Source organism: Armigeres subalbatus, chromosome 1 (genome assembly GCF_024139115.2).
Source record: "Armigeres subalbatus isolate Guangzhou_Male chromosome 1, GZ_Asu_2, whole genome shotgun sequence".
Classification (NCBI taxonomy): Eukaryota; Metazoa; Arthropoda; class Insecta; order Diptera; family Culicidae; genus Armigeres; species Armigeres subalbatus.
The window spans coordinates 307,129,509-307,156,661 of record NC_085139.1 but is presented as its reverse complement, the minus strand read 5'-3'; the positions used below and the strand labels follow the sequence as shown (position 1 = coordinate 307,156,661).

The following is a 27,153-nucleotide window of genomic DNA, read 5'->3' as shown; positions in this document are numbered from 1 at the left end:
TCTTTTGAACACAATACTATACCTTTAGGGTCTGTCTTATTTGGAGAATTAAACTTAAAAGTGACAGTTTGAAAATTAGCAAATAACCCAATCATAAGAATCGTTATGTCAAATAGTATTATATCAAACGGCATTATGCCAATTACGCTGTGACACCCCTGTGTGTTGCTGTTATTTCTTCAATTCTCTTTTATCTTTCCATTCGTAGCTGTCATCATCCGATCATCACGTCATCGATTTTTCATGGACGGCCGACGGACAGTCAGCGGGATCAGAGTCTGAACTACAAAATCGTCACAAAATTAGTATTTATACCGAAATCTATTTCCAAAAAGGAATAATTTTCAGTTGCAATTCGATATAATAGTTTGGCTGAACAACCATGGCTTCGTGGGAGATTCACGATGATATGAACTTGTGAGTACTGATGTGTTTCAAGAAGTTTTTGTTGAGTTTAGAAGATGGGTCGCCTTCCCAGTGACGAAATTATTCAGATTTGTAGCTTACATAGATAATAATCTTGAAATCTTTTATTCTAGTTATATTACAGCTGATAAGTTCTACATTGAACCAAATGGGAAAAGCGAGGTTTTGATAATCGACCGGATCAGCCAGGAGAAATCGATTCAGGGTAATTTTCATGTTGTGTTCTACAGGGTTGTCATAGGAATTTATATAAGACAATAATGCTGTCCAATGAGCAGCTCGAAGTTTTTCCCATCTCTCTAATGTCCGTTTGCTGACAAAAAAAGAACGAGCAGGACGATAACAACTTCGAGCTGCTCATTGGACAGCACTAATAATAAAGTATATTAGAATAGAACAGGGCCAAATTTTTTAGTTCCCATTTAATGACAATAACTTATTTTACAATAATAGTCTTGAGGAAAGACTAATTTAATATAAAATCTTTCCTTTCGTAGTGAAAACAAACCAGCTTCCGCAGGGCATTCAGGTACGCAAGATATGTGGTATACTGGGTGTGATCAAGCTGATCAGCGGATTCCATCTGGTGGTGATGACGCACCGTATATTCGTTGGGATCATCAACTCACAGGTCATCTGGCGTTTGGCCGGATTCGACATCATCCCCTTCGTTCCGTCCCTGACGCATCTGAGTGAGACACAGGTAAACCTTTCAGCTTTTGTTCTGATCCTTGTAGATTGTACAATCGTATTTTTTTTTCTCCAGAAAGCGCAAAACAGTGTCTACTTGGCGATGGTCCGGCAAGTTCTGGACACACCGTACTACTACTTTTCGTACACCTACGATATCACTCACACGCTACAACGGCTACATTGTATGCCACCGGACTTTATGCAGACTGCACTGTACGAGAGGTCGGATTCGAGGTTCGTTTGGAATGGTTACCTTTTGAAGTATTTCCATCGACCCGATTTGAGACAGTACAGCTTGCCGCTGATCTTGGGATGTAAGTATTAATTTTTAATAGCATCTACTTAATCAAATGGACTTTTGAGAATGGAAGAATGAGGAAGGAATCACTATACTATCAATATAAAATCAATCTACACCCAATTCCCATCATATTTATTTGTTACAATGATTTTGGATTTTTATTAAGAGCGGTCGTTATTTTGATTTTTTACAGTCGTCTCAATCAACGATGTCCTGGTCAACAATCACAGTTTCCAGTGGATTCTGATCTCCCGCCGGTCGGTGCATCGGGCCGGGACGCGTCTGTTCTGTCGCGGAATCGATCAAACTGGCAACGTCTCGAACTACGTGGAAACGGAACAAATTGTCGATGTCCGTGGAGATAAGGTGTCCTTCGTGCAAACGCGTGGAAGCATTCCCCTGTTCTGGCGACAAACGCCAAATCTCAAGTACAAGCCTCCACCGGAGCTGGTGGCTGGGCGGGACCATCTGATCGCCTGCTCGAAACATTTAGATGCGCAGTTGATTCACTACGGACGCCAGGTGCTGGTAAATCTAATTGACCATCGGGGAGCGGAAGATGTATTGGAGAAAGCCTTCGCCACGACGATTTCCTCCCTGGGTAACCAGAATGTGCGTTACGAATCGTACGATTTTCATGCCGAGTGCCGCAAGATGCGATACGATAGGCTGCATAATTTGATTGCCAGACTGGCCCACGAGCAGGACGAATTTGGTATGTTCCACTTGAGAAGAGATGGAAATCTGATGTCCTCGCAGGATGGCGTCTTCCGGACCAACTGCATTGACTGTTTGGATCGCACCAACGTTGTCCAGAGTATGTTGGCGAAGCGTAGTTTGGAACAGAGCCTGATCAAACTGGGCGTTCTAACGACAGGGCAGAGGATCGATCCGAGTTCAACATTCGAGTGGCTGTTTAAAAATGTATGGGCCGACAATGCGGATATGATTTCCACCCAGTATTCGGGAACTGGAGCACTCAAGACCGATTTCACCCGAACCGGCAAACGCACCAAGATGGGGCTTCTCAAGGACGGTTCCAATTCGTTGACGCGCTACTACAAGAACAATTTCAACGATGGCTTCCGACAGGATGCGATTGATCTATTCCTTGGAAAGTACGTGGTCAAGGACGGTGAAGGCCTCACCGTTCAGTGTCCGCTGGTGATTCAGAAAGGATGGAAATATGGAACAGTGAGTCTTGTTTGTCGTATCAGCGTCAACTGAAATTCATATCTTATTACCCCCATTATCCTTTTACAGTTCCCAGTAGTTTTGTTGTTTGCATTTGCAATGTTCTTCACGTCGGCGGTCTATCCGCAGGAGTATAACACCGAGAGCTTACTTTTCATACTTTTCTGGGGCTCGATGGTCGCTGTAACCGGAGGCGGTATACTCAAGTATGGCGTGGAGTTTGTCGACTGGCCCAAGCTGGTGCCGGCGATACGGTCCAGCAACAAGATGGAAGCTTGACGTTATCGGTAGGATGGATGTTCTTCATTGTTGTTGCGGTGCAATTATTTTTTATTATTTCCAAACTTATTGTACAGTACTTTATGGGTTAAGTATCATTGTAGTAGGTCTTATTAGTGGTTCCAGTTATCGAATTTAAAGGCGCACGCTGTCATATCCTTTTTTCCAGTTTTAATGGTTCAGTCTTTGAGCCATGAGATGGTGATTCCATTAAATTCCCTAGGCATTCGTCAGTAGACACAGCAAATATGTTTCTTTTGAGAGAAAAATCCTAATCATCGACCCAATCAACTTTTATAGTTTGAAAACTACGAAAGGCGCAAAGCACTTAACGCGGAATACGAAAAGCAGAATGAACAAAAGGCAGATCTACGGAAGGCGGAATCACAAAAGACAGAATTGCATTGGGCTGTCTTAACTTAGGAAGACTATACGGTCTATGCTAGTGTTTCAGTTGTGAGATGAGATTTTAATAGATAGAAAGTAGACATATACAGGTATGTTCCGTTTTTATCAACACGGTCCGTAAGTTTCAGTTGATAAAATCGGAACAGTGAAAAAATCGGCATAATTTTCTTAGACGATTTTTTAATCTAAAATTTTGGTAAAAATGAATTATTGCTGGTAAAATGTGACATTTTTAAATGCTAAAGGACTGTCCATAAACCACGTGAACATGCTAGTGTTGCCACCCAGTGAAAAGACATAGGAATAGAAAATATATATTTATCATCAATGGTGACTGGTTGAGGTTCCTGACAAGTAAGGAGTGCATCAAGGGAACGTCCATAAATGATGTTACGAAAAATTAACCATTGTCAATCCCTCCTCCATTCATTGTCCCACTTTTTGTATGAAATTTCATATAAATTGATATGAGTAGTCACACTTTTAGAAACCCTCTCCCTCCCTCTCCTCCGCGTGACGTAATTTATGAACGTTCCCTAAGATAAGGTGGCATCCGTTGATAACATAACAATAAATTTGAAAATATTTGACCTCCGAAAGGGTTAATTTCGGGACGGATGGGTCATATATGCCCAGCGTTTGAGATTGGCTGTGAAAAACTACCGAAGAGAGCTAGGTCCCCAGTTTCTTCAGCAAAAATGTTAATCAGGATGTCGGCTACCCAGGAAAAATATTCGAGGTCAAGTTACCCTGAAGACCTAGATATTCAAAACCTTGGGAAGATTTTGCTTCTGACAGCTTGCAGATGAATCTGAAATATTTGGATCCTATACCACATTGCTCAATAAATCTGAACACTCAATCAAGTTTAGTCATCTTGATCGTTGAGACAGTGATCAGTTTTCTGGAATACGAGATGCTCAAGGTTCTCCAAAACGTTTACGAATTCAGCTCACGGTATCTACCAAATCAACCAAGGCTTATGCAAAGTCACCATCATCGTCATATACCCAATCCAGTCCAATAGACACATGCGCATTATTTAAATCCAGTTTTCTCAATGATGGTCAAGGTATTCCAAAACGTTCCCAAGATCAACCCAAAGTATCTACCGGACAACCAAAGCTTCATGCAATGTCCTCAACATGGATATGTACCCAACATGGTTCAATAAGCATGAGCGCACCATGCAAGCTCAATTCTCTTGATTTTGAGATGTTCAAGGTACTCCAAAACATTCTCGAGTTCAGCTCAAGGTATCTGCCAGGTCAGTCAATCAAATTTTTTGCAATGTTTTTGGCAATATCCAATAGGAATAATGGAAACACAATTTTCTGCAATACGAGGTGTCCACGGTTAGATCCGGTCCGGTCTAGAATATTTTCGTTTGGGAAACATCCTAGATTCCCTGGACATAGCGTTCCCTTTGTACTTGGCTCACTAGATACATACCCATGCAATGGCGGGCATAGGAAAGCTTTCAATTAATATCTGAAGAAATACTAAGTACAAAGAAAAGCCGGCTAAGTTCCAGTTGGAATGTAGAGCCAAAGCAAAAGAAGAAGATGTCCAAGATCCTCCAAAATGATCTTGAGTTAAGATCAAGATATCTATTAGATGCACAATAACTAAGAAGGTGTTTGTATCGAGCAATTTAGCTGCGGACTTGTTTGTTGAGGCGTGAATGATTACATAAAACAATACGACTTCCAGAATATTTTAGCCAACCGTAAGGGCCTGCAATGGTTCTAGCTAGTGATGATTAAAGTCATATAAGCTAAATGGTTTCACTAGGGTATCATATCTAACATCATTCATAAGTTGGATCATTGGATAGGTCAAAGCCGTTTTGAAAATTCGGTAGTGAAATGATCTGAGATCCATGACGTTTTGAAGAGATGTAATAAAGTCGGTATTGAGATGTGGAACAGAAATTCTTGGAAAATTGTTCGAAAAGACTATCAAAGTAACCGTGAAAATATTTTTGTATGGCATCATTTGTTCCAACGATTCGATATCGAGTCTTAGAACATCAACTCATGGAGGGTCCACTGTAGCTTGTAGAAGAATTAAGTGATATCCTACCAGCTCGAGGAACTACTGGAATGTTTGTGATGTTATGCACGGATATATCATTTAGGACTTGGTTGAACGGATAGGTGTTCGGAACTCCAGGACATTTTAGAGAACAGAAAATACTTGTAGTAGCATGTAAATATAATAAGTACCATCTTATCGGCTTGACGAACCTGCTGGGATGTTTGGCGGGACACAGGTACATCTTTCAGGACTTGGTTGAGTAACTAGATCACATGTTCTGAACTCAAGGACGTTTTGAACAACCGAAAAGGCCTGTAACCGGTTGTACAAATAGTGAGTGAAATACTATCGGCTAAATGGATCTGCTGGGATGTTCAATGATGCATGGATACATCGTCCAGGGCTTGGATGATCGGGTAGATCACATTGTTTAGGATTTTACTTAATTCACGTGGTCGTTGTCTGATTGACTCTGAAGTCAATCTCGCGTTGGATGCAACGCCACACATAATAAATCACGGCGATGAGCGCCATCACTATAAAGAACCACGCGATTAAGTCAATTGCCCATCCACCAGTGTAGTGGTACACTGTCGAGGCAGCAGCTTGTTGCTGCTGAGTGTTAATCACTATTTCTTCATTGGATTTTTTGTCGAACATGGTTCGGATGAAAGAACTGGTCACGATGAGAGTTAAACTAAGACTATATTTTTTCGATATATCGATATATGGAAATGCCAACGCAGCAGTAAGCGCACACGCCTGTGCTCGTATGAAATAGTCAAGTTTCGTTGACTCAGCAATTCGTGGTTAGAAGAATTATAAACGTTCCCTATAACGTTCCCTGTTTATTCTTAACACACATCTTTTTTTTTTTTAATTTTTTAGAGTGATTTTTAAGTTTTTGACAAAGTTCATCACTGGGTAGATCACATGTTCTGAACTGATTTGAACTCAAGGATGTTTTGGAGAAACTAAAAGGCCTATAGTTGCGTGTAAAAGTAATGAGTGAAATCTTATCGGCTCAGTGTACCTGCTAAGATGTTCAACGATGCACGAATACGTCGTTCAAGGCAAGGATCAACCGGGTATATCACATGTTCTGAACTCCAGGGCGTTTTGGAGACCCTGAAATAGTTTACGTTTATTCAAAACTCGATCAATTTATGTCTTATGATCACATAGATATTTTTGGACATAAATCCCAGCTTAGGAGATTTTGTTTGTAGACATATTTCCTAATGCATTCGAGGATATGTACTCCAGAACAGTTTGGACGGCCTAGAACATCCGAAAAAGTTTCTCAACGATTTTTCGGTTATATCAGAACGCCAGATAACAATGTAATCCTTCGTCCTGAAGTAATAAAGTGCAAACAAACCCGCATCTTGTCTCTTTTATTTCGATGGGGAGAAGTCGGTAAAGAGAAACCTTGTCTTGTTAGTTACGACTATTTTACCGCTAGTGCTTGAAATACTATAAATCAAGACAAAATTTTCAAAACGACTTATCTGCTTTTGTAAACAAAGATTCAAACGACGATTTGACGAATATGATAGCACCCCCACGCAAACAAACACCACCAACCGGTAGCAGGAACCTTCAGCTACCTATTGATGGTGTTGGTTTGCGTGGGAGTGCTATCAGATTCGTCCAATAGACGTTTGAACTTTTGTTTACAAAATCAGATAAGTCGTTTTGAAAATTTTGTCTTGAAATACAACATTTGGCCAGACACTAATCAAAGTTATTTCATTCTAAAAGCTAAATCTCTAAAAAAAATGATTGAATTTTCTTGTTGATAAAAACGGAATAATTTTGTTGACGAAATCAGAGTGTGACAAAATCGGAGCATGACAAAATCGGAACCAAGATGAATACACCACTAGGTGTTCCAATCCGCCAAATTCACGATTCAGCCATCTTGGATTTTAGTATGGGAGAGCCAGCCGGTTTGTTGTCGTTTTGCACTGAAAATGAATTTTTCACCCCCGCCTTCTTCTCTTCCACAAACTAAGCACATTGCAACACCTAGCTGTGTATTCATCTTGATCGGAACGTGATGAAATCGGGACATATCTGTATACGGATGAGCGTGCTTTTAAAGAAGGAATCATATCCCCCTTCAACTTAGACCGGGCAGATGTGAGTCTTCAAAAATAAAATATGTGCTCCCTCACGCCAAGCAGACGCCTGCGTAAAACTAACAAATGACAAAATTCTACTTTTTGAAATTACGCCTTATGATATGTTCCGCCTTTTGTTACATGTATAAGAGTCTTTCGTGATTCTGCCTTTTATGATTCTACCTTCCGTGTTTCCGCCTTTCGTTAGAGTCTCGTTTACTATAATGTGCACTTATACATTCATCGCGTTTCCGGCTATTATAGCGTTCCACGTTCTGCCGGGTCCCTTGCTGCAGCGCGACCGTTAGCGATGTTAGCGCCGCAATATGTCCTGACGTCGATATAATGTCGGAGAAGTGCTGTCCATCAATCAGAATTTGATCGGTTTGTGATTCTGTCTACAGTGGTGATCCACTGGTACCGAGTCCCTCGCTGGCACTCGAACGATGATCAGCCGCCCCTAACATAGAGAACAGACGCTCAATCAGATTTGCAACCATAGTTCCTACCGGGGTTGGTTACCCGATCTTTCATAAGGTTGCTCGTATCCCGGACGGCTTCATTGGAAGGTAGGGATAGGAGTTGCTGGGTAAGAGGCTAAAGACCGCGGGCTGACCAGATCAATTCGGTGAAAAAAACGGCACAAACGCACTCAGGCTTGTAAAATGTCATCAGCATGTCATTTCACTAATTCGTTCATAAGTTTCTTCAGAAGCCAAATTTACTTCAAAATTTCAGATGTACGCATAACGCTTGAGTAGTGCTATATTTTTGTCCAAGGGTACATTGCTCTAAATATAACATCTGAGGCTAGAGAGTGAAATCTCTTCAAAATGTCACGTGTCATTTGACATAATGTCATTTGAATGACATTTTGCCTCCCACGCCCCAGATTACATATTTACAGCAATGTCTTGTTAGACAAAGTTGTAGCCACATTTAAGCGCTATAAGTTCGTCATACTTGATAGTTGATAGCTAATTACTGGAAAAAGTTCTGGGAAAATTATACAAACGAATGCAAATGACATTTTACAACACTGAACGCACTTACAAAACGGGACAAAAAACCTTGTTTTGTAAAGTAAAATATATATATTTTGGAAAATTGCGAAATTTTGAAATTTTATATTATTTTACTCTTAAACATGGATTTTATTATTGACCAATATGAAATTTTTTTTCAATTTTGAACAATTGAAAATAACAAAAAAAAATCAAAGTACCATGCCTAAAGGTCTAGGCGTTGGAGGAATAAGAAAAAATAATTTTGAGAAAAAAATATCAAAAGACAAATGCGATTGGGATTATTTATTTCGCGTTCCCTTTTTCATGAATATTAGTGCGGAAAAATTTACGGATAAGAATAATAAGAATCTCAACAAGGAAAGAACATGAATGAAATGTAATCTTAATTATTTCCATGAATATGGTTGGCACTTTTCGATCAAAATTGGCAAAAAGAAGCCTCACACCTCGGGAATCTTGTCCATTGATTTTGTTCCCATGTGCTTCCAAAAAGGCGGGGCTCATGCAATATCGTCGCGAAAAGTAGAAAAATCCTAGCTAATTTATAGACTGGCTTACAGCTCGAGCTCTCGGAGATTTCCACCGAATTATATTTTGAATCGGCCCGAAATTCTTATTTCCTACAACGGAATCCCATAAATCCCACCCATAAATTAGGAAGCGATATTTTTGTCCCTGCGCATCATTTTATCACGTTGAGGCGTAACCTGATTTTCAGGATATACTTCCTACCAAGCTACCGTTTCTATTCAATCCACTGATGAAGTTGGCCAATTTTGAACGCCTTCGAAATAAGCAGAAAAAGTCATTGAAATGAAACTGTATGAAAAAAAAATCTCCCTTTGTCACCTGTTATTATTAACTGTTGAAAACCTTAAGAAAAGTCGATACATGCGAAATACATAACAACATAAATGGCATTGTTTTTAAAGCAATACTTTCAGCTCTAGGCTGGCTCATATCCGGCAAAATCCATAAAAATCGCGAAAATAAAGTTAAAAAAATCTTTCGAAAAGTCAATGAAAAAACGGGACAAATTGAGGATTTTGAAGATTACGACGGGACAGCACAATAAGGTTTAAAAAACGGGACTGTCCCGTTAAATACGGTACGGATGGTCAGCCTATACGCGGAGTACCAATGGTACGCATTACCCAGCATTTGCCGTGTCTGTGGGGACTTTATTCCCTGCTTCAGTGCTATCGTATAACGGCTAACACGTGGCATGCACTATTTAAGTTCATCATCTAGTACCACACAGTGCCCAATCCAGAAAATTCTGTGGCCCAAAATCCCCATAGCAAACATTCAAGTACCGCATCTACTATAGCGGTGGTACTGGCGGGTTGAGAATGAAGGGCAAATTCTTCAACTACAACCGGATCACAGGGTGACCACTTGACTTACATTTTAAAATTCCCGCATATTTCCCGACTTTTTCTCGATATTTTTGAAAAATTCCCGATATAATTTTGAAGATTAAAAAACGTGAATAGTCATAATTTCTTCTAAAAGTGAGTTGACGATTACATTTTTTGTTAAATATCTTAGCTGCGCATATGCACAGCAAATGTCTCGAAATCGACAAATTGAAATGAAACTTGCGGAAAAGAATCCACGTGTCTTGGTATGACTCGAACCCTCAACCTCCTACTTCTCGACATTTACTGTCAAAAATTTTATCAAGTTTTATTGGCTCAGTCAATTTTTTGAATAATTTAAGCTCAATTTTTTAAGGCTTCTAAGAATGAAATCAGCAATGATTCAGTTTCATTGCAAATTTTTGAACGTTTTTCAAATCTTGAGTGAAATAGAACAAACTCGCTGGTTTCCCCCAGCAGTGTTCTATTCGTGTTTGAAAAATTCTTCATTTCATGAAAAAAAAATAGGGTTTCTTACCCCATTCCCGGCCTAACATGTGTACGACTGCATTATTTAATTGATATTTATGACAGGAAGCAACTTTTCCTGAATTTTGTGGGCTGTATAATACTGCAATGGGGTTCACTTCTGCTTAAAAATAGCTATTCGTGCTAAATATCATTCAAAAAATTTAAAATAACGAGATGCTGCACTCATTTCAGTCATAGCGATTTGCCATTCCGGCACACGTAAAACCAGTTCCCGGCCTAAACAAAAATTTACTCGATCTCTCAACATTTTACTCTCATTCTCTCTCGGGACGGTAGAAAATGAGACGTAAACAAAAATATGCACGTTCCACGACAACAAGATGCCAGATGGTATTATTCATAATCATTTTTATTTGGTTGAGAAGATATATTTACTCATCCAAATTTCTTCCAAACACTTAAAAACAATATTCTTTTCACCTTTTGAAATCGAGAGTATTATAAATAACATGATAGCGTCAACGTATTAGACAGTTTTCCTGTTAACGATGAAGGATCATTTTCATACTCCTGGCCTTTTGGCAGCACGGTGCGGCTAGAAGTTCTTGGGCCGAGGTGATTTTTTGTTCGGTTTGAGAATACATTTTAAAATGTATTCTAATATGTTTAAATAAGTTCTAGTGAAACGAACTAATAGGAAGAATTGAAGTGCGTGTGTTTAGAATTATGGTGTGGTGATTAACAACTTAAAGCAATGGTTGTATCGAGCACTGTGACGATTTTCAGGTAGGTGTTTATTTGATGATACCGTTTTGTAAAAGTGGAAAGAATCACTTCGGCTCAGTGGTGTGGCATCGGACAGTGAAATTTTGGAATCTACATTCTAATTTTCTACAATTGGATCAATTAGGAGTAAAACAAGTGGTTGAAATATATTGAGTATTGCGAAAGATAAATGGGAGACTTTTAAAAAATTATCAATCATAAACCTACGGCTTCCAAACAGTATAAATCATTAGTTTTCTGTGCAGTGAGCCGGGAATCGGGTCCATAGGCCCAAGTAGTGATTTACCCTATTGCTCTTTAAAAAGGCGAATTGTGGATCAAAATGGATTGGAACCAAACGAAAAATATTTGAATCTCGTGATTCACTCGTGGTTCAAATCCACAGAAAATAGAACTGAACGGTACCTATAACAGTTTTAAGCTGTTGAAATTCAACTGTTATAAAAAAAATAAATCTAGAACAACTGCTGGGAAAATGGATGTTTCAGATTCAAAATGACAGCCCAGAACAATTCGAATCATTGCTGATTTTGCTATAGTTAACGAGTTAGCCACAAATAAATTGAAAAATCCGTTGAGCGAATAAACATGTTTGCATCTGCTAATATTTTGGCATCCATCTTCTCTAACACCTTCGTGTTTAACAGATCAGCCAGTCTTTTCAATTAAGATAATAATAATTATAACCTTTATGTCTTTCATTGCTTGTTACCTATCACTTATTTTTGCCTCAATCTATTTTGAGTTATTAATAAGACTTATTTTAGAAGAATTTTTATGGATTTTATTATTTTTACTATTGATACACATCCTGATATTGCTATAGCATCATACTTTATTGTTTATGCCAGTCTTTGCTTCACCCTTATGCTGGTTTTCGACCAAATTATGTTCTATAATCTAAAGCACTTCTCCTGTACATCATTACCATCTTGTTTTATAGATGTTAACAACGAATGACCAGAGATTGTTGAGATGTACGCCTGGAATCGAACATAATTGGATATACTCGATTACGGTCCATAGAGTTTCCAGGCAAAACTCGAGTCACTTTCAAGAAAATATCGAACAAGCATCTTCTTCAGGGATCTACAAGCTGCAACGAAATGCTAATTATCTTTTTCTAGGACCCTCGGAGATTTCCTTGGTCTCAGAAGCCTTCCGAAGCGTACACACTTAAATCATTTCACAGATTTCGGTGAATTTTGCTTCAATTCACCGAAATCTTAACAGCAGAACTGTTCGGTAATTATTTCACCAAATTTTCTGCGATTTTTCCTTTGTTCAACTGTCAAAATTACCGAAAATCTGTAATATTATTCACCGAACAGTTCTGCTGTTGAGATTTCGGTGAAATTTCACAGAAATCTGCGATTTATTTTAAGTGTGTAGGTGGCATATTGCTTTCATAATCACTACAGCAATACCATTTTCATCATACTCTGACAAAGCCGGATAGTTCCTCAAATAGTTTCAAACGTTACGTGGAAAGGCCAAACCATTTAAAAAAATAATGATGTTTTGCCATGCTTTACACTAGAATAATTATACATAAATTTATAAAATGAACAATTGGTGACTTTTTTCCCGATTTTTTGTATAATTTCAAGAAATTCCCGACTTTTTCCCGCATTTCCCGCATGGACTTTCGATTCCCGCATATTTCCCGCATTTCCCGATTTCCCGATTCATTGGCCACCCTGCGGATCAGCTTCTATGCCCCAACGAACGTATCAACCTGCACGTATCACATTGTTGCGGTAACCGAAACTAAACTAAAGACCCAAATCGGACCCGGTTGACCCGAATCACATTCTAGGATATAACTTTGTAAGACATTCGTTACCATTTGGCCGAAGTCGCGGCACAAACACATGTGGCGGTATAGGGATCTATATGCGGATGGGAACTCCAACCAAACAAATACTAAAATCAATGTTTGACCACAGAGAACAGACATGGATGCTCGAACAAAATTTCGTTAAAAACGTGTGTAAAGATTTAAATCACACCTCAGCGCCGCCAACGCAGGCTGCCCAACATAAAAACTCAATTTCACTAAGTGATGGCGTTGGCATACACTTCATAAACAATGTAGTGCTGCCACCTAGGAGCGAGCCTAGGAGCAATTCGGAATGAACACTAGCGCTAAAAAGTAAAACACGGCAAATTTTAACCATGTTTATCAGCACTATAGCACCGCGCAACGGGGGCATAACGACATATTTTAAAATGACCAGTACAAACTTACACAAGCACGCGAATGAAGATGAGTTCTCTGTGGTTTGACCAAACTACTCTTATTGTACAATTTGTATAACATGACACCTGCACTAGAAGGTGAACAACAGGCACAAAAGTCCATCACCTTGTCTTAGTCCTCGGCGCGATTCGAACGAGCTGGAGTGTCCATCCGAAATCTTCACACAGTTTTGCACACCATTCACCGTTGCTCTGATCAGTCTGGTAAGCTTCCCAGGGAAGCTGTTCTAGTCCAAAATTTTCCATAGCTCTACGCGGTCTATACTGTCGTATGCCGCCTTCAAGTCAATGAACAGATGGTGCGTTGGGACCTGGTATTCACGGCATTTTTGAAGGCCGTACAGTAAAGATCTGGTCCGTTGTCGAGCGGCCGTCAACGAAGCCGGCTTGATAATTTCCCACGAACTTATTCACTAATGGTGAAAGACACATAACATATAGGCACAGACAAACAGACGTAACACTAGAGAAATGACCATCGACCATGGCTTAAACAATCAATTTGAATTTGATTGATTGGGCGTTTCACAAATAGAGGCGCCAGCGTCGTAATCCTTCGCGTTTGACATTTCACTCCAGTGCATTCTGGTGACAATGTCATACGAAACATTATTTCGTGTAACATGCTCGCAAGATGGAGGTAGAAAAGCTGGGCGATGGATTTTCAGAAATTTTTTCAAGCTGTTACGTCTGTTTTTCTGCGAGCACACTATTTCCGATCATAAAATGATGTTCGAGTACAGAGATCCAATCCTCAAGGCATCCAAATTAGAAATGTTCAAGCTATTGAAGTCCTTCGATTGCAAGCTGATTTTCAATCAAAGGATTTGCAACTGTTCAGCAATCTTCACAACAAATACTGAACTTTAATCGCCTAAGCTCAAAGGAATGCTATAACAACACGCTTTTGTTCGAAACATAACTGTACACACTCAGTTTTTATTTCTGCAGCTCGGCAAAAATCCGCACAGCCGTGCGCCAGCAAAATAAATAACTGATATTCCGTCAAAAATAGCGTTTGTTAGCTGATTATCAGTAATTTTGACAGAAATCTCGGCAATGTTTGCTGGGGCACGGCTGTGCGATTCTCGGTAAGGGCCGATGTCCACGTAGCGGTTTTGTACTTGCGTGCACGCAGCGTCAACGCAATTGCGGTAGGAAGTACCCAACATCAAATAGAATCATGCACACGCACTTGCGTTAACGCGGCGTCGACACGCGTCTCATTTGCGGCGAGAGTTACCGCAAAGTCACCGCAACTCCCCACAGGAACGCTGCGTGCACGCGAGTATTTTTTGACATTTCTCTATTCTTTTTCTTTCCAACAAGATTTCTAATGGGAAAATCTGTGATGTGAAAGAATGTGTCAGAGCGAAATCAAAACAAACAAAAATACTTCGCAAATCAGTTCATTTTGGTTTCGCAAATTAATTTGCAAATTGCAACACTTTTCAAATCTAGTAATTCAATTGTAATAGTTCGGAGCAATAAGTGTTTCTTTCGTTCCTGTGTTAGTACCAGTCGCGGTCAAAACATCTTTGGAAAGAACTGACAAGCAACCATCCCAGGCTGGTGGATAGAGTCAAAGTCAACGGAAGTAAAATGCCCAATAGTGGACCCCCTAGTAGCGGAATTTACTTCTTCCTGCCATAAGGCTTAGACATTTGCAACATATTAACTCTGCTTGATATCTAACAACAAGCTCTGCATCCCCTCTTCACGATGCATACATAAAACACCCAAATACACGACGTTATTCGTTGAAATTAACATTTTAAAGTCTAACTGAATTTGTCCTATAGTAGACCCCCTGGGGGTCCATAATAGGAAATTGCTTCCCTATAGTCGACACTTCATTTGATTTTCATGTCCCGTTTCGGGACGTTCTTCTTCCCTATTATGGACCCTCCAAAATATTCCTGTAATAGACACTCTCGTGTTTATTTTTTATAGAATTGTAAAAAATCATATAATTTGACTTTCCATAGCATTTCCAAAGCATGTAATCAAATCATTGGACTATAAGGTAGGTTCTCCCGATAGAATTTCATACCAAAATGTTGACATTGTGCAGTAATAATGCAAAAATGGCTGGAGGGTCCACTATTGGTTGGGGGTCCACTATTGGTCACTTTACCCTATGTGTCGGATAGTGTTGTGACGTTAATTGTACCAACTTTATCAGAATAAATTGATTTCCGAACAGACGGTGATGTGGCAGTTTTGGGATGAATAACGGACCAGGCAAAATTCAACCATTCAACCAACAAAGTTCCAACCAACATTCCGCGGGACCCTGTATACACCAAGGAAGGCGATACCAGTTCCGCCATGGGAAGAATTATTAAATATAGGTTTGATATGGAGGTTCCTATATCTTGGCTTTTCTATTGCTGATATATGTTCATGTTTTTAGGAATGTCAACGGAAGGAAATCGTCAAATAATGTGGATTGCAAGTGCAAGAAGAAACGAGATCAGATAAAGGGATGGCGAGTTACAGTACTAATGCGTTTCTTCTAGTGTTGTGGGCAACGCTACTGCGATCGGTCCGTGTTGCAGTGAAGTGAAAATTGCAATGATAATAACGACGTTTGGCATTTAGATAGCACTTCTTTGGAAGAACAACGACAAACGTAGCAACACGCCAGCAATCGCTTGTGATGCTTTCGGAGGAAGATTTTGAGCACCTTATTTGTAGGAGTGACTGCAGTATCTGACCAAAATGTTTAATGACTGAGTGTTGAACTTAATTTTAAAATTAAAAAAACACTTTAATAAAGAATTAAAAAAAAAAAAAAAGTTTAATGACTTTTTATTCGTGAGCAAATGATTACCGATAAATGGAACTAATAAAAATCGTACCCCAAATGAAACAGATGCTCAATTCAAGACAAGAACAATTGAATGCCTGAATCCACTATTATTCAAAATTAATCTATGAAGTAATAAATTTAAGTTGGAAATAAAGAATGAGCAACATTATGAAATTGTAATAATATTCATTTATTATGATTGTAGAAAACATATTGGGATTAAGCAAAGCGAGGCCAAATTTCTGTCTCTCTGTATTGAAAACGTTTTTATTCAAAACAATCGAATTGTGCGGCACGATTTCAATTTCACAGATCTACAATTAATTTCGGAAGTTCAAACTTTTCATTTTAGAAGTAATGGGAGACTTTAAATCTACAGTGAGTTATTTTTCTACTCTATACTAAAAAGCATTAATTGAACTTTTATTTTGGAATAATACTGAGTTACCATCACTAGTCTGTCATCATATAGGTATGTTAAAGCTCATGAAATGTTTAGAATAGCATTATACCCATTGAATATTGTTCGGGGGCGATGAGCTTCATACAAATCAAAATCTAAATATTTCACGTTTGATGTCTTTATGTGAATGGAGAACTCGATTCATATTGGAAGAGAATGAAAAATGACAGACTGACAACAGCTGGCAGGCGGATGACATTTGGCGTGACAGATAGGTTTGACGTTAGAAGTTTTGCGGCAAAGTACCGCTTGTCGTGTGCATTCCCAGCCTGATTCAACGCCGAATAACGCTGCGTCAACGCAGCTTGAAAAACCGCTACGTGGACATCGGCCCTAAAAGTTCAACATTTTGCTGAGATCCCGGTAAAAAGATTAAGTGTGTACATGAACCCTTGTAATCAAACGAAATTATAAGATCTGTGGACATTAGAAACCTTGCGTACAGGTTATATGCACGCAATTCTTACAGAGCACGTTGTGACCCTCAATTGATCGACTATACTCGGAAAAAAGATAGAGCAAACACACTCATCTTTCGGGCCAAGAAACGATATGCAGAGTTACAATTTGATCATAACCTACCAGCGAAATTAACTGTGATGCAACCTGAGAAGGGAGGGAATTCATAATCATGCGAAGATGAGTATCCCAGCTGATGAACTAAATTGCTTCTTCAACGAAGGGTACAAGCGACTCCAAAATGTGATCCAACCAAGAGCATTCAATGCTCCACCTCTGTTGATGATTGTTGTTGCTTGCTGTTTTTGGTTGGATGGGTTCTATACTATTCCCCAGGGAATCATACCTCATAATGTATCGTTCTCAAGAAAACAGAATAGGCTGACGGGAGGTGATGTTTGGCCTAAATTTAGGGTTGGCTCATCACGCAAGTCAATTAATATTTCAGCGATAATATGTCGATTTGTAAAGAGATATTTACCACGGGTTTTTCAAAAAAGTGTATCAAACGTATTTCAGCTTCATTACGCTAGATTCAGGCACTTCTTCAACTATTAAAATCAACCATCTTTATCTTTTGTATGTTCAAAATCAACAATTAACGGGCTTGGTGGTCATATGGCTACCGCTTCTGCCTCATACGCAGGAGGTCATGGGTTCAATCCCAGGCCCGTTCCATTCCTCCTACTTTGTATCTTTTCATATATTTCTCATGTTCTAGCAATTGCTAGAACTGGAAATGGGCTTTCATACCGTTTCCATCTTCTATCCCTATACATACCTACAACTTGATTAGTTCTAGCAGGTAACTGTTAGAATTCGAAATGAGCGAAAAAAGTTCGTTTTGGCATCTAATTAGAATACTACACCACCCTTTCATAACTATCACATTGGCAACCCGTTCACCAAGACGAACCTCTGCCATAAAACCTTAACCCCAAGATTCCAATAAAATTCCGCAGGAACTCGTGGCTTCCCATCCCCGATGACCGTGAGGACGTGGCCAGCGCCGTTATCGACTATCCAAAAATACTAGAGCCCTCGGACTGTGCACATTGAGGTTGGAGAGCAAATCCCATGCTTCCATCCATTGGTTCCCTGTCAGGGAATCAATATTCGAGCAACGCCTAACAATATACTGTTTGTCATCAACAGAGTTTGTTACTGACGAACGCACCTAGCGACAAACCTTTATCAGAACCCGAACACAACATGACAAGAATCATTTGCATATATGGACCAACAGGTCTGTGCCACAAAAAGGGAAAAGAATCATTTGACTTGCATGCTCTGATATTTCCGAGAATACGATGATAATTTTGTAATCATTGTTCGATACTTGAATATTTCCATAACAGCAGAAACTATGATAGCATAAAACCGAAATTTGCTCTAGAAATAATGCAAAATAACGGGATGAAAAGTTAGCAACAAGATTGTCTTCGTTTTTGTTGCTGACAGAATTTTTCGGATCTTTGTCATTATTATCTCCGACAAAAACAAAATTTTGTCGTTGGTTCTCTTTTGTCGCTTGTTTCGCAGGCGCATTCCAAAAAAAAAAATGATTCCCTGTTCCCTGTGCAATTGCGATTGTTCTTGTCGATCACGGAGTAGCAACTACGAAATTCACGGTCATCGTGCACATGCTCATGCTCATGTATGGTCAAAATCAACAATCACTCCTCCCAAGTAGGCTGAAAATGGGACAATGGGTCAACATTTTGTCCATTTCGCTCGAGACTTTCGCTGGTTTAAATGAGATATTGTCCAATTCATCGTCGTTTTTTGCTGTTTGGCGTCAAAACCAAAAGTAAGCAAGCCGGCTGGTGAAATAATTATGGTTGGAACTGAAATAGGGAGAATGACGGCTTTGGCAGGTTTTGTTCTATTATTGGCAGGGGTTTTTTTTATGACTGACTAGGCTCAAATTTGGTCTAAACATTCTTTGCATATCAAAGAATATTGAGGCCAAATTTTATAAAATTTGGTCGACAAAAACCCCACTGCCAATAATAGAACAAAACCTGCCAAAGCCGTCTTTCCCCCTATATGAAGATTTATAACGATATATGTGCTCAACCACAGCATATTGGGCCAAGGTTTGAGCCATAAACCCTAGGACTGTTAGTATTTTTTAGTCGTGCCACAACCACGTTTATTAAGCATCTGACCAGAAATCAACAACAATAAAAGTAATCTCTGCCGGTAATTAGAATAGTGAACATTGAGATTGGGACCAAGGTATTTAAAATATAGGAATAAAAAATTGTCTTCGTTATGGATTGGTAATGAATAAATCTGACCTTTATTTTTGCAGTAAAATGTTAGGCTGTGAATCAAGCGACTAGCGCTTCAATGGCCAAAGTTGCTTATTGATTCTGAGTTTATGTTTCACTAATTAGCAACTTTTAATCGCAAACAAATTGGTTATTTAAGGGGTCTGGTGCAATTATAAGTTATTCAGCAAAGAAGTGATTCAATTACTGTCGTTTTTGGTTGATCAAAAAACCATGACTGAGATGATTCGCGTGGATGAACGATTAAACATAGATAGTAAGCTTAGTAACGGGAAGTGTTATAATGTGAGTGATACAAAACGCGCAATTACACGAGTAACTATAAATAAAGTTTAGCTTAGCAGTATCCACGGTCCGGGACACGCTTCCTTGGTGCACTCTTAATAATATTATCCACGCGTAGAATCATTTCTGCGGCCTCCGATGCGGACAACAGCACTTGTCTCTTCACGGCGAACGATTCAGTGATGCCAAGCTCCTTCATGCAGCCAACCTTGCCTTCGTACATATTCAATCCAAGGGTGTTCTTGCCCTGTGAATGTCCAGCGCGGAGCTCCGATACCAACTGAGCGGAATCGTATCCAGCGTTATCGGCGATGGTCGTGGGCAACTGGAGCAAGGCACGAGCAAACGATTCCATGGCCATGGCTTCCTTGCCGGCTGTTTCGGCTGCGAGCTTGTACACCGCCGTGGCCATTAGCGTTTCTGAGCAGCCACCACCATAAACAATGCGCGTTTCCTTTACAGTAGCGGTCAGCACGCAAAGTGCATCGTGAAGCGAACGCTCTGCTTCATCGATGATCTGTTGAGTGGCCCCACGGATCACAACGGTGCAAGCCTCACCCAACGGGACGCCACTGAAGCGCAGCAGTGTATCCTCTCCGATCATCACCTGTTCGATCAAATCACAACGGCCCATCTTGACCAGGTCAGGATTATCGAAAGTGGATACGATTTCTCCGCCAGTTACAAGAGCCAGACGTTCGATGCCATCGAAATCAGCATGCTCGATGGCCATCACACCAGCATCGGCAAACAGCTGCTCCGGGTAGTTGTAGATCAGCTGGCGGTTGATGAACACAGTACAATTGTGTCCGAGGATCTTATTGACTTTGTCCTTCATCTTCTCTTTCTCAGCAACCTGTTTTCGTAGTAGAAAAAAGAAAAAAGTAATCTCGTTGCAGATTTAAAAAAAAAATGTTCAGGCTTACCTCCAACTCGGCAATCTTGGCCATGGAGTCGACCTTGATGCTCGAACCGAACACTTTGATTTTGTCAGTGTCCATTGGAGTGTTAGCAATCAAGATCTTTGCATTTTCTACGCGTTTAGGCTGATGAACTCCTGGCTTCTTGTCCAGCAAAAATCCTTCATCCAGGAACGATTCCTCCAGGGTACCACCCGTTTTCTTGATAAGCTGAATTGCGGTCATTTCGCCGGATCCTTTGAGGCGCATCACAGCATCGACTGCCAGCTTGGCAAAGTACTCTTTGTGCTGTGACAGAATCTTAGAACTCAGCGTTGTGCGGGCAATGTTCATCAGATCCTCCCGGAACTTGTCCACATTTTGTGAATTGTCCTGGGCCGCAGCAATCAGAGCGGACCTGGCTGCCTGGGTGGCAGCACGCCAACCTGCGATAATTGTCTGAGGATGCAGCTTTTGTTCGATCAGCTTCTCAGCCTCGCGCAACAATTCCGATGCGAACACCGTAACCGAGGTGGTTCCATCGCCAACTTCGTCGTCCTGAACGCGACTCATGTCGACCAGAATCTTTGCCGCGGGATTGTCCACACCGACCGCTTTCAAAATGGTGGCTCCGTCGTTGGTCACCTCGACCTGTCCGGCGCTGCGGCCGTGCGCGACAAGAATTTTGTCCATTCCCTTGGGGCCGAGTGTGCTCTTGACCAGATCACCGATGGCGATCGCACCCACGAACGACGACAGTCGAGCGATTTCACCTTTTTCCTCCTCGGCTTCATTCTTCAAAATACGAACTGGGTTTAGGGAGACCTACGAAATAAAATAACATAGGGTTTGCATAATTATTTTGAAAGGCTTCAAGAGGTAACAGACGGCCATAAATTCCTAATCATACGTATAATTGACAATCATCAACATAAAAAAAGAATCGACAAAACGATAAAGCACTTAGGAGTAATTGATATACATTGAAAAAAGAACCTGATGTAACTAACATGTTCACGTATAGTTAATAAATTACATTACTAATCATCCAAAAGTGGCATTACCAGCCCTGGATTAGTCATCGAACGTACATAACCTCAACACTAGTAAACAAAGAACAGTTACTTCTTGTTTAGTTATGAATTAATCGATGTTTTCAATAATTAAATAGAAACGCCTTAATTACCCTCAAATATTAGATCTGATTTTTCAACCATTAGTTAAAAAGAACGGATGTTTTAGAAAAAACAAAAACTTTTGCTTATAGAAGGATCCAGAACAGCAAAACATAAAAATACCGTGGGTGAGAAGCTCAGCACTCAGCGATGCAAATTCTCACATGTGATGCCGGATGGACACCCGGTAAAATCGAAGTGGTTTTTCACGGAGAAAAGATCCACTATAGAAAAGAATTTACATTTTCTTTGAACTACATTCTTCAAACTATGTGAATCCACAGTTTTCCAGGATTATACTCACCATTTTTCTGTATTTTACAAATCAAATATCGTCGCACAAATCTTCGAGCCACCACTGAAAACGGGAATGGATTTTCTGCGTTTTGCATTTGACATCATCGAAATAACTTGAAATTGACAGCTTCTGTCAGATTGACAGCCAATACGATGAAAAACACTATGGTCCAGTTTTTCGTCAAATCGCGAGAGACAGGAACACCCAAAAAAATCGGCACGTTGTTTCCACGATTTGATCCACCTGAAAAAAACAACCCCCAACAACTTGACCCCGAATAAAAAAGTACCATAAAAACGACTTTTTTAATACATTAAGTCTCGGGAACTTTTTCAAATCGGCGTATGTAACATTTTGATCAAGCTGAGAAAATGAGCTTGAAAGTTTTCAGATTTCATTTTTCATTTTTCATTTTTATTCCTATTTAGAAACTATTAATTTTTATTGCAATTGAATACACCTCAACGATACATTATAAAAAGGTTCATCGTCACTGACCTTGAAATCTGCACTGCGTGTGAACATTTCAGTTATTTTGATAAAAATATATGTTACAACGTTCTGCAGCAGATAAATCACATACGTCGTTTTGATACGTCAGTATGACCGAGGTCATGCTACTTTCGTCGAAATGTTACGCTGCTCCGTACGCTGCATTGTTGATACGTCGAAATGTTGCGTCAAGTTGAAACGTTTCACGCACATGCGACAAAAAATTGCAACACTTACAACACGACGTAACAACATTTGCTGCAGAAAAACAACGTAAAATGTTTTTCTTAACGAAAATCAAAATATTTAGGCGACATGCTTAATTTTTAAATCAGTGATGAAAAAGTACAAGCAGATGCACGTTTTAAACTATTTAGTTGTTCGAAAATACTTTTTAAAGTACATTTTCTGCTAAGCGGTGTATGTGCAATATTTTCAAAAATGATGTTACACCGTTTTGCAAAATATTGATTTACATTTTTAAAAACACATTTTCATGTAGCTTTGAAGATATACACATTTTTAGATGAATTTGATGCCATATGCTGTTGAAAACGGGTTTGTTTACAATTTGCGACATACGTCGTTTTGAAAAAGTACCCGAGAAGTATAGAATACATTAAAGTATAACAATAAAGAGAAATGTGAATTTTACAATATAAATACATTACAATTTATTGTGATGCACCATACAATTTATTGTAATTGGGAGTTTTACAATAGAAAAGTACACTCTCGAAAAACACCTTCCGAAGTTAATTTATTTATTTATTATCAGACTAAGGCCGGGGTGGCCTTTGCTGTACATAAAAGTCTTCTCCATTCAGCTCGGTCCATGGCTGCACCTCGCCAACCACGCAGTCTGCGGAGGGTCCGCAAATCGTCCTCCACCTGATCGATCCACCTTGCCCGCTGTGCACCTCGCCTTCTTGTTCCCGTCGGATCGTTGTCGAGAACCATTCATTTCATTTATTTAGTGAACATCTGAACAGATAACACTGAATCAACAATTTGACGCCACAATGCACGGTTCGAGGCCGCATCTCTCCATCCTCGGATACGCCCCACGCTCGCCAAGTCGTTTTGCACCTGGTCTGCCCATCTCGCTCGCTGCGCTCCACGCCGTCTCGTACCTGCCGGATCGGAAGCGAACACCATCTTTGCAGGGTCGAGAACCATTTTCACCGGATTACTGTCCGACATTCTGGCTACGTGCCCGGCCCACCGCAGTCTTCCGATTTTCACGGTGTGAACAATGGATGGTTCTCCCAACAGCTGATGCAACTCGTGGTTCATTCGCCTCCTCCACGTACCGTCCACCATCTGCACCCCACCATAGATGGTACGCAACACTTTCCTTTCAAAAACTCCCAGTGCGCGTTGGTCCTCCACGAGCATCGTCCAGGTCTCGTGTCCGTAGAGAACTACCATAAGCGTTTTGTAGATAGTCAGTATGGTACGGCGGCGAACTCTATTCGATCGGAGCGTCTTACGGAGTCCAAAGTACGTACGATTTCCAGAATTTCTCTGCTGGTATCGTTATCGGCGGTCACCAGTGAGCCCAAGTACACGAATTCTTCAACCACCTCGATTTCGTCAACACCGATAGAAACTCGTGGTGGGTGGCTTACATTGACCTCTCTTGAGCCTCTTCCTATCATGTACTTCGTCTTCGACGTGTTGATTACTAGTCCAATTCGTTTAGCTTCGCTTTTCAGTCTGATGTAGGCTTCCTCCATCCTCTCAAAGTTACGTGCCATGATATCAATGTCGTCGGCGAAACCAAATAACTAGACGGACTTCGTGAAAATCGTACCACTCGTGTCAATCCCTGCCCTTCGTATTACTCCCTCCAAAGCGATGTTGAATAGCAGACACGAAAGACCATCACCTTGTCGTAACCCTCTACGCGTTTCGAAGGGACTCGAGAATGCCCCTGAAACTCAAACTACGCACATCACCCGATCCATCGTCGCCTTGATCAACCGTATCAGTTTATCCGGAAATCCATTTTCGGTCCCGATCGATTGTATCATATGCGGCTTTGAAGTCGATAAATAGATGATGTTCGGGCACGTTGTATTCGCGGCATTTCTGCAATACCTGACGTATGGCGAACACGTGGTCTGTGGTAGAGCGTTCACCCATAAATCCAGCCTGGTACTGCAGCACGAACTCTCTTGCAATTGGTGTTAGTCGGCGGCATAAAATTTGGGAGAGTACCTTGTAGGCGGCGTTCAGCAATGTGATTGCGCGGTAGTTGCTACAATCCAGCTTATCGCCCTTTCTGTAGATGGGACACACGACACCTTCCATCCACTCCTGCGGCAGAACCTCATCCTTCCAAACCTTGGTATTCACCCAGTGCAGCGCTCTAGCCAGTGCCTCACCACCGTATTTAAACAGCTCTCCTGGTAGTTGGTCAACTCCAGGGGCTTTGTTGTTTTTCAGCCGGCCGATCTCCTCCTGGATTTCCTGGAGATTCGGAGCCGGAAGTCGCATGTCCTGCACGCGTGCTCCTAGGTTCATTACCATACCGCCACCGTTGTCAGCCATATCGCCATTCAGGTGCTCTTCGTAGTGCTGCCGCCACCTTTGGATCGCCTCACGCTCGTTCGTAAGAAGGTTCCCGTTTATATCCTTACACCGAAGTTAATTTATCTTATGAAAATTAGCCTCACGGAATCGGGTTGAAATCTTGGTTGAAAATCATACGGTAACTTAATGACAAAGGATGAACTTCGAATGAACCCAGAACCATATAGTGAATGATTATGTTTTCTGTTAATGTTGCCTATATAAATTACATTGGGAAGCCTTATGAAATTCCATAAGACAACCAAAATAAATTTACCAAATCGCAGTATGATTTTAATTATTATTTTTTTCAAATATTCTTAAAAATGTATTAGATTGAATATACAAAATATATTCATTTGATCTGCTTTGATAGGGAAAAATTACATTCACTAGTTTTGTTACTTCTCTCGGCAATAGCCTCCCTAGTAATATTGATACATCCAACCCTGAAAAGAGTGACAGGCACGTTTGACAGCTACGATAAGAACAATACGCTATAAGAACTTGCAAATCATTATCAGAAGTTGTTCAACGAGAATTTAATAGAAGTTTCTAGAAATTTGTTTATTTGCTTAATTGTTTCCTAAGAATAGTATAAAAACGGTGAGATAAAATTGTGCCCACTGTGCCACACAAGGTGCCGTAACTGTGCCGAAGAAAAAACAATATTGTTTTGGCAGCACTGTTTTTTTATTGAATGGCATCACGGAAAGTGTTTTGTTTATGTTGTGAATTTATAAATTCTTCAAAGGGAATCCCAAACATAAAAACCCAAAAAATCGATGTTTTTCAAATGGAATTAACTTTGTTCGCTATCGCCGACCGCAGGAAAGCATACTGGAAAAAAATCAGAAGTGTTATGTACAAGACACAACCGCCCAACGTAAACTACGTAAGGCAGTTTTGTTCATTGAGGATTGTAGTGCCATCATGCATGAATATTTTTAGAAAATTTATTTGATTACTTATGTCACTGGTTTCGAACAAAACTAGCTTATCTTAAGATATGAAAATTGTTGGATACGACAATTGTTTAAAAAATGTACTATGAAAACCCAAATTTAGTGCTCAGTGGTAATGATGCCTTTCTTGGATCCGAATTGCCTACATTTGGGTTCTGAAGCATTTGATGAAATATTTCAATAGAAGAAGCCCTAGGGAAGCATTCTCTTTTCCGTTTGCAACATTTATTATTCAGAAACATTCCAATCATAGGCATATCTTGTTTTTCGTGCATCACTAGAAATCATAAAATGTCAATCATGTACCAAAACCCAATTAATTTGGTTGTGGTGCGCGCGAGTAGTAAACGTTGCGGACGGGAAAAGATAGTGTGTGTGTGTTATTACATTCTAACTCCTACTGTCTGGCAGTGTTGGTAAAATCTCAAAATCTCAAATCTCATCGGCGATTCAAACCATGCGTGAGTCAAATCCCATCAGAATTATGACCGAGAGATTTGCTCATGATTTGAATCGCAATTTGCATCATTGCATGATATTTACGTGTTCTTCATTGTTGAATGCATTGAATTAACTATTTTTCGTCTAAAACAATGGCTAATAATTATATATAAACAAAACATATGTCTCGATTGTGTTTTGACGCTTTTTAGAACGAAATCATTTTTCGGTGAGTGAGCGAAGCGATGCGATTCTGGCCGAAAAACTCAAGCACGATGCTTCCCCTACAGAATCGCAGGCGTGTTAGCTCGTGCATGAAACCTCGATGATTCAGATTTGAGTATTATAAATTCAGTAGAAAACCGAATTATAGCCGCTATCAAAATTGGATTTTTCTCACAATCCATACGTTAAACCTAATTTCGGAAGTAGTGCGCTGTATAGCACATCATCAAATGAAAACAGCGCACCACTTCCGAAGTTAGGTTTAACGTATAAATTGTGAGAAAAATCCAACTTCATTAGCGGCTATAATTCGGATTTGCACTGAATTGATAATATGATTCTACCAACACTGAGTGTCATTATGGA

General features: G+C 40.1%; 2 protein-coding genes and 1 long non-coding RNA gene across 4 annotated transcripts; 2 read left to right on the top strand and 1 right to left on the bottom strand.

Annotated features, from left to right (window-relative positions):
- The first annotated feature begins 228 nt into the window (after positions 1–228).
- LOC134217515 (phosphatidylinositol-3-phosphatase SAC1) lies at positions 229–3,131 on the top strand. Its single transcript, XM_062696280.1, has 6 exons — positions 229–417; positions 540–631; positions 924–1,129; positions 1,193–1,433; positions 1,614–2,614; positions 2,684–3,131. The coding sequence occupies exons 1-6, from the start codon at positions 383–385 to the stop codon at positions 2,891–2,893; spliced, it is 1,785 nt and encodes a 594-aa protein (XP_062552264.1). The 5' UTR covers positions 229–382; the 3' UTR covers positions 2,894–3,131.
- Positions 3,132–14,518: 11,387 nt separating this feature from the next.
- Positions 14,519–16,389, top strand: LOC134217502 (uncharacterized). Of its 2 annotated transcripts, none has more exons than XR_009981066.1 (3): positions 14,519–14,993; positions 15,582–15,750; positions 15,813–16,389. It is a non-coding gene; the product is annotated as an uncharacterized LOC134217502 (long non-coding RNA). The 2 variants fall into 2 exon arrangements; XR_009981064.1 differs by having other exon boundaries at positions 14,553–14,993; positions 15,603–15,750; positions 15,813–16,387.
- Positions 16,390–19,408: 3,019 nt separating this feature from the next.
- LOC134207879 (T-complex protein 1 subunit beta) lies at positions 19,409–22,246 on the bottom strand. The gene is made up of 3 exons (XM_062683866.1): positions 22,094–22,246; positions 20,642–21,439; positions 19,409–20,571 (listed from the first exon to the last, which is right to left on the bottom strand). Exons 1-3 carry the CDS (start codon positions 22,094–22,096, stop codon positions 19,768–19,770), a joined length of 1,605 nt encoding a protein of 534 aa, XP_062539850.1. The 5' UTR covers positions 22,097–22,246; the 3' UTR covers positions 19,409–19,767.
- Positions 22,247–27,153: the final 4,907 nt, after the last annotated feature.